The sequence below is a fragment of the Ceraceosorus guamensis genome, assembly GCF_003144195.1.
Source record: "Ceraceosorus guamensis strain MCA 4658 unplaced genomic scaffold IE81scaffold_213, whole genome shotgun sequence".
Lineage (NCBI taxonomy): Eukaryota > Fungi > Basidiomycota > Exobasidiomycetes > Ceraceosorales > Ceraceosoraceae > Ceraceosorus > Ceraceosorus guamensis.
In genome coordinates, this window is record NW_020290208.1 from 1 (window position 1) to 7758 (window position 7758).

Consider the following 7758-nt stretch of genomic DNA (forward strand, 5'->3'; position numbering starts at 1 on the left):
CCCCCTCCACCCCCTCCCCTCCTTTCCGCATCTCCACCCCGCAGTTCCATATCCTCACGCCTGGCGTCATCACGAGCCTGTTACTTGCCGTTCTCAGCTCGAACAGCTTCTTTGCAGCGACTCACAGAGTATTCGGCTTCCCTCTCGTTGGCCACTCCCGAATGCTCCTCTGTCAACGCTTCCAAATGATCGATGAGCGCATTCAACGTGCGATCCGAGGCTGCATGGTACTCTTCCGGCGATTGTTTGCTGCGAACGCGCGAGAGCAGAGGATTGAGGGGGGGACGCGGTCAGCAATTGCAGCGAGCTTAGGCGTGCGAAGCCTCTGCCTTTGCAAGTCACATGGAGTTCGCCGAGAGCTGCAGAGGTGTCCTCAGCCCCCACCACCCTCCCCAAAAGCTCCGCTCCGACGTACACACCTGGCAACGTAGGCTCCTTGTGACGACTCGCCATTTCCAGCAAGCAGCCTAGCAGCCGAAGGTCTGAAAGGCGCAAAAGCATGAGTGGCTCGAGCTGCGGTAATGGTGTTCCAGCGAGCGAATCTAGCAGGCTCGAGGGTCGGGCAGCCCTGGCGGGACAGACTGGGCTCCTTCGACGTGCCCGCTCGAGCTGCAAGCTGTACTCGTGAAAGTCGCCTTGGGCCGCTGAGCATGTGGACGGAGCGATAGGAGCACCCAGCTTGCGTCAACGCTGCTGCAGGCGAGCTTCGCACCATGGTGGACAATAAAAGGCGACCTTCGTGAAGACTTGCTGGGGTAAAAGAGTGGGCCCGCTGGCTGTGATGTGATGTGATGGCAAGGGAGGGTGGATTGAGTCGCATCGCGGGCACCGTCGGTCGCTCCGAGCCAACCCCAATTTTGGATATGTGCAGTTGTGCACGCGCACGCGACTCCGCTTCGTGATGCGTGATTTCACGTGTTCATGGTCAAAGACTCCTCGAAGCGCCGAGAGAGCCAACCCACGGTGCACGTGTGTCTCGACAGACACCAAAAGCGAGCCAATCAAAAAAACATATTTGTTGCCGAAGCAACGCCTTTTCTGATCAAATATCCGTCCTTGTGCAGGGGCAAATGCTAATCTTCTCTGTATCGTTCCAAGTTTATCGTATGCTACCCCATAGGGGTGCTTGCGCTCACCGGGACTCGAACCCGGGGCGGCCGCTACAGGTCACATGAACGCGCACTCCCGCCGCGAAAACGTGGGAAGCGACCATGTTACCCTTACACCATAAGCGCTCGAAATGACCAAAGATGCCGGATGCGCAGGGGTATATATACACGTACAGCGACCGATTGCTTCAGATGACCTTCTGCGTGCTGTCACCAGCCGCGTGGCTCATTCCCCCGCACAGCACAATCAAGTGGGATGGAATTGACAGAGCGCAACTCTACTACACAAAAAGCGGCTCATCGAGTCAGAGCACAGCGACGGGCGGGCGATGCAGCAGAGGTACAAATCTTTAGCATCGTACCACCAGACTTGAAAGCGGTTCAATTCTATACATTCGAGACTCTGCAGGAGTGACTTTCCGACAAACACGGGCAAGACCAAGGCGCGCCCGCCGCAGAGTCCAAATCTCGCCAACTTCAGGGAGGCGAGGGTCAAAGACTGCCTCCACGTCCTGTGCACTGTCTTATTGCAAAAGTGCCTCTCTGACGCGCTGCTGATTGGTTCGCAGTCTATTCAGCATGCGTAGCGCAGGTATGTCAGTCTCGACTCTCTCTTCCACACACTACGGAAGGGCACCACTCACCTCTCATTCTCGACTTCCAGCTCTCTGATCATCGTCAGTTGCTGCTGCACCTGGGCACGCAGCTTCTCATTCTCTTCCACCAGCTGAGTCCCAAGAGGGTAGATTTCAGTCCCAATATCGATGCGAATCAGCGGCAAACCAACTCACCTCTGCAGTGCGCTCTCCAGCCTGCGCAGGACCCGCTCCGTTCTCCCTGCTCCGGAATCTGCTTTTTCCAAGATCCGCCGAAGGTGAAAGGGGGCTTGCCTCCGTCTTGATTGGAATCGCCGGCGAAGGTATTGCTACAGGCGCTGGGGCAGGCGCTTGGGCAGCGGCAGGCGTAGGAGGAGCGACGGGTCCAGGCGCAGCTGGGGTAGGCGCCGCAGGAGATACGGGTATGGCAGCTGGAGCATGCGCGACAATCGCGTCGCCTTTGACGCCGCTTCCATCCTCGAGGCTGATCAGGTTGGGATTCGCAGTCTTGCCTGCAAAGAATTCCTGTGAGGAGAGCGCCGGCACAGATGATGGCGCTGCGTGGGCGGTGGCGTACACTCGGTCAGCCGCAAGCGATACAGGTTGCGAGAGAAGCGCGTGCCCCTCACCTGGAGGGAAAATGTCGCTTTGGAAAGTTTCGGCCCTGCGTGGCACGACAAAGGAGATTGGTTGCACTGCATTGCCTGTGACTTTGTACGCCCTTGCAATTTCATTCTCATCCACGTTCAAAGACCTTCTCGGGATGAAGCTCATGCCTCTTTGAGGATCTGTCGATTTGTACTCGGTCAGATAGTGCAGCTCATCATTCTCCAACTCATAATCTGGAAAGGTTCGGACGTTTTCAGCAAGGCTTGTCCGCTTCCAGAAGCGCGTTCGACTCACATCGGATGTTTCCGTCTCCCTTGCCAGCCAAGAAGCAGATGTTGTTGTCCGACCAGAATGGCATGATGACACCGTTGCTGCTGTCCAACAGGACCGTTTCTGTGGGCGCGCGTAATCGTGCTCAGCAGACATACTAGAACTGTGTCGGCGCGGCGAGGACTCACTCAGAGGCTTGGTGACATTTCCGGAGTCCCACAAGAACAATTGACGATCGGACATTTTGCTGAAGCCTATGACGAACAGCGAGCAGGACCATTAGCGAAGGGCACGCTGGCGACCTGCTGGGCGAGTCTGACGAGCAATCGTGCGTTTGCACGCGAGCTAGGCTTCGTGCGTCGCGGTCTAGACGCCTAATTATCCTTCGATCGAGCTGATCTCGCCATCAAAGCAACCACGTCCATTTCTCTGCAAGCTCAACGAGGCTTTCGATTCCAACTCACCGGTAGTGATGAACCTATCGAGCGCGCCGCACCAGACCACCCTTGCGCCCTTGATGCCGCCATGACTCTCTGCTTCCTGAACGGCTTTGCTGCCCACTCGCGGGTCAAAAGTTCGAATCTTGCGATCCCTGCAGGTAGCAACGAGCGTGTTGCCTGACCAATTAAAGTCGAGAGATTGTATGCTGTCAGTGAAGCCGGTCAGCTCAATCTTGCTGGCCTGAGTCGATGAAGCGAGGTCAAAGAGCTTGATGCTGTCGTTTGTAGCTGCTGCGAGGACATTGGAAGCCGTAGGGTGAAAGAGCACTTGTCCGACTTTTCTGCGGAGGCGATGCGCAAGGTGGGCGTCAGAAAAGGAGCGAACTCGACATCCAAGAGGGGCCTTGACGACTCGAAGCGACCACCGCCGCACACATATTCTGCCCAACATCACTCACCTGCCACCCGCCTGAATCTTTGAGACTGGCGAAATGTCCTTGACACCGCCTGCCTTGTCCCTCTCCTTTTCGCTGAGATCCAGCACGCTCCACACGTCCTCTTTGGCCACGTTCCATATGCCGACGGTCCCATCGTCGCTGGCGCTTGCCAAGACGTCATCATCGAAGGGGCTGAATGCAGTGTCGAGGACAGTCGCAGTGTGACCTCTGGCAAGAGGGTAGATGTCTGGCAGCTTGCCTCTTCTCGATGTCGGGACGAGAGCGAATGCGCCTCCGCCGGATGCGTTCCAATTGACGCTGATGTACTTGCCGTTGCTCGCAATCAGGTTTGTATCCCACGCATTGTTGGAGACCTGCGGCAAAGCGAGGGGATGATATCAGCTGCAGTGTGACGCGATGATGGCGCTCGAAAGACTCGCTGGCTAACCTAGCTCACCTTGATGTTGTCGTACCATTCCTCCTTTTTGGCAGCGTTGCCGTACACGTGCCGGTACTTGGAAGGGCGAACAAATCGCGACATGGCGTGGGCCGGTGCGGAAGCCGACTCGAGTCGAAGAGGAAGCGGAGTGGAACAAGGTGGAGAACGTGTGGTGAGCTTGGAGGGACAGAGATGGAGGATGGGCAAAGGAGGATTCTTGACCCTCGACTCGTGACTGCTGGTGCTCGTCTTGACTCTCAACGCCTCGGCCTTGATGCCTGATGCTGCTGCTGCTTGCTCGGCTTTGCGACCGATCACGACCGCGCACGCCCCATGCAAGCTGAAGCAGGCTGCTTGCACAGCACGGCGCGACGCGGCAGCTGCTGCTGGCCAGCGAGCGGCCTCAAGTCACGTGAGTGCTGGCCAGCGGCATCTGGTCGTTTCCCTTTGTTGTGTTCACACCGCACAACAGATGCACGGATGAGCAGGTCACTCACGATCGTCACCAGTCGCCAATCACCAGTCGCCAGTCGCCATTCGCCAATCACTATCCGCCAAAGGACCTTAAGGATCATCAGCCCCGCAAGCGCAGGGGCTAGTCACTCGCACTCATGGCTCACGAAGCATCATCAGGAGCGCTCGCCCGCGGCGTCACGATCCATCATTCAACACGGCGAATCGAGCAGCAGGCTTCTCCACGATGATGACACCATGCGCATACAGGCCGTTGCTGCTTCGCTCTCGTCCCCAGCTTCCAAGAAAGAGCGCTCCGGGACGCGCACCTAGTGGCTCATCATTCGCAAGGGCTGCCATTGCCTGCTCTGTGGCACGCACGGATGCCTACCCGTCCCAGTCCTTCTCCTCGGCAGCAACAGCAGCGAGTCGCGCTAGGCGGACGAGGGGCAAGATCGAGGACAGACAGCGGGGCGACGAGGGCGGGCAAGGAGGATCGCATGCCGTGCACATGAGACGTGCTGGAGCAAGCGAGTTGGAGAGCAAGGAAGAGCTGGGTGCACGGGACGTGGATGCGGTGGATGCGGAGCGCACAATCATTTCGTCGCGCTTCAAACAATTGAAACGGTGGTGGAGCAAGGCGTACCTGATGCAGGGCGAGCATGAGTGCAGAAAGATCAAGGGAAGCAGGTTTGATGGCAAATCGGATCACTCCCTCTACCTGACCCACGACTCAAAGTTCAGGCGTGTCAGCATCCTCGCCATCGACATCGAGACTCGTACTGGCGTACCCGAACATCCGCAGCCGAGCGCAGGTCGAGAGACGGGTACCTCGATCAGGGAGCTTCTGAGAAAAGGGTTGGAGATCGACCCATTGGCGAGCGCGTTGCCCAGCACCCAAAAGGATAGCTCTGATGTGGTGCAAATTGGCTGGACCGTCATGTCAGCTAGCGACGCCCCACAGTCTGACATCGACAATATGACAGCAAGGCAGAAGATTTACCTCACGTTCGAGAAGCAAGAGTACCGCTCGTGGCATTATGTCGTGAGCAATCACTGGTCCTTTGCGGCTGGCAAACCGCCAGACACGGGCATCTTTGCCTTTGGTCACGCTGCAGACACGGCTCCAGACTCGACCTTGACCGAAGAATTCAGCCAGACGCGCGCCTCTGAGTGGCACGATGACGCGTTTGAGGGAGTGGGGCGCGTTCATCGCTCCTCGAGGCTCGCTTCGGAGTACCAAGTCTTGGGCGCTCTTTACGACATCATCCAGTATCTCAGCATACGCAGCAATCTCTTGATTGCCGTCCACAACGCCAAGCAAGGTGAGCAGCCACGCGTGCGGCTATGTAAAGTCGCTCTGCTGATGATCGCCTCACTACAGCTTTGCCACTTCTCCGTCAGATTGGACTGGACGTGGATCACTGGGACTCGCCATACGATGAGGATCTCTTGGTCTCATCCGTACCATTGCTCGTCGACGTCCAAGGATTCGGACTGGGCATGCTGCGGGAGTCTTGTCTAAAACAAGCAAGTTCCAAAGAGCGATACAACTCTGCTGTGATCAATGCCCAGCCTAGGGAGTTGCCATTGGAAATTCTGACGAGCGTTTTGCGAAAGCCTCGTCGACACGCAGAGTGGCACAACTCAGGCAATCGGGCACGGCGCATCGCCGATTGCGTCGTCAGCTTCTTGTCTAGTCACATCTTTCCCGTGCGAGCTGAGTTGGCAGCTCCACTGTGGGACCAGGCGACCCTCGATTTTGCAAAAGCTGGTGGAGACCTTACACTCATGGGCTTGGAGGTGGACGAGACTGGTGTGCTGCGCGCGATTCGGAGCCCGTCAGGAGCAGAAAGGGACGTCTGCGAGGAGCCCAATCTCTCGTCGACCAGCGACGTCGTTCGCTCCAGCCAAGAGATCGTCGCAGACGAAATCCCGCTTGTAGATCAGCTCGATTCGCTGACGTCGCAGGAAGAGCACGACAGCGGTAGCCAGTCACTTTCGGTACTCTCGCCCATCGACTATATCCTTGCGCGTCCCGAACCAGCATCCTCTCATACCCCTGCGTCGCACACTAAGGACGAGGCAGAGCAGTCTCTTGCACTCGTGCGGAAGCGGCATGATGCCCATTTTCACCTGCGGTTTGTCCACTTGCAGGGCGCCATTCACACTTGGCCATCCGTTGTAGCCAGCTTCAAGTTCAAGCAGAGCATTCGAGATGAAGAAGCACTCATCAAGCAGACGTATGCGAAGCGCCTCTCAACCAATACCACGACTGTCACGTGACACGCGCCCATATCCGAAGGTGCATCCATCACCTGAATCTCATGCTTTCTGACCGCCATCATCTCGTGTGATGACGACCTGATGATGGGGGGTTTCGGGGAAGCGTGTTCGCTTGCGGTCAACCACGGCCATCTCGAAACGGTCGCACATCGCCTGCGCTCGCCACACAAGACTGGTGCCCTTGCAACTTGTGCGCGGCGAAGCGCCCAAAACGAGCAATGGCGCGTCAATTGGAAAGGGACCGAACCATGGTACAAACGTTGCGCTGATTGTCCTACCCTATGGTTAGTGCGTGCGAGCCATACAGCGCAACCAGTCTTCGAACGAACACATCGGGCTGACAGTTGTACCAGCTCTCGCTGTGTCTGGCTTGTAGAGCGTGCACCAACAACCGCAAGGGCGTTATCTGTGAGAAATAGGCCCTTTTGCGCCTGTTCAAGGCAGCTTGCGAGATGGAGAATTTTATGCTATGGCAGTGAGATCAGTTTTGATCCCAAACACCATACCTCTTTGGCTGTGGGATCAGATACAATTACACACCTATGCATGCGGTGATATCAGAATCACTTCCACACGCTTGCGTGCTCATACATCAGCCACCAATCGCAAGCAGGATGGTGCTGAGAGAGTGGAAGCTTAGGGCATGTTGACGAGGCAAGCTCTCAGTCTGGACTTTTGCAAGAGGCAAGGCAAAGAGCGTCGTGCACAGAATGAGGGTTAGGGTTACAAGGGGGTGTGGAATAGGGTTTTTGGAGTTTGTGTTATAGGCATCTAGAGAGGGCTGAGGGAAGCCAGCTGGTGAAGCAGCGCCCAAAACCCTAGAGATTTGACGGCGTGAGGTCCATCTAACCTGAAGATGGGCTGGTTAGAGTGCCTAACTTGGGCATCTTTGAGAAAAGTGTTTGTTCTGTGTTACAGTGACCAACATGAGGCTATGGCATGAGACTTTCTGGAATTGGATTGCACAAAAGTCTTTCAGGGATGGCACAAAGTGCTTCTAAGTTCAGCTTGGTACCGTAAGTTCAGTCATCTTCAGCATACTTGACACAAGTTGAGGATCAAGTTGAGGGAAGATGACCTGATGTTGGCTCATGTTGCCTGAACTTGGCAGAACTTCTG

General features: G+C 56.4%; 3 protein-coding genes and 1 non-coding gene across 4 annotated transcripts; 1 reads left to right on the top strand and 3 right to left on the bottom strand.

The window, feature by feature from the left end:
• Positions 1–23: 23 nt before the first annotated feature.
• Positions 24–1306, bottom strand: IE81DRAFT_96541 (hypothetical protein). The gene is made up of 3 exons (XM_025517792.1): positions 420–1306; positions 126–249; positions 24–60 (listed from the first exon to the last, which is right to left on the bottom strand). The coding sequence occupies exons 1-3, from the start codon at positions 818–820 to the stop codon at positions 55–57; spliced, it is 531 nt and encodes a 176-aa protein (XP_025365844.1). The 5' UTR covers positions 821–1306; the 3' UTR covers positions 24–54.
• Positions 1128–1235, bottom strand: IE81DRAFT_t37. The gene has a single exon. It is a non-coding gene; the product is annotated as a tRNA-Gly (tRNA).
• A 55-nt stretch (positions 1307–1361) lies between the features above and the next one.
• On the bottom strand, positions 1362–4142 carry IE81DRAFT_327244 (putative CRN1). The gene is made up of 9 exons (XM_025515055.1): positions 3919–4142; positions 3483–3835; positions 3049–3365; positions 2773–2838; positions 2609–2707; positions 2335–2547; positions 1901–2262; positions 1754–1836; positions 1362–1679 (listed from the first exon to the last, which is right to left on the bottom strand). Exons 1-9 carry the CDS (start codon positions 4000–4002, stop codon positions 1634–1636), a joined length of 1623 nt encoding a protein of 540 aa, XP_025365845.1. The 5' UTR covers positions 4003–4142; the 3' UTR covers positions 1362–1633.
• Positions 4143–4398: 256 nt separating this feature from the next.
• Positions 4399–7113, top strand: IE81DRAFT_327245 (hypothetical protein). The gene is made up of 3 exons (XM_025515056.1): positions 4399–5678; positions 5738–6939; positions 7020–7113. Exons 1-2 carry the CDS (start codon positions 4601–4603, stop codon positions 6637–6639), a joined length of 1980 nt encoding a protein of 659 aa, XP_025365846.1. The 5' UTR covers positions 4399–4600; the 3' UTR covers positions 6640–6939; positions 7020–7113.
• The last annotated feature ends 645 nt before the right edge of the window (positions 7114–7758 follow it).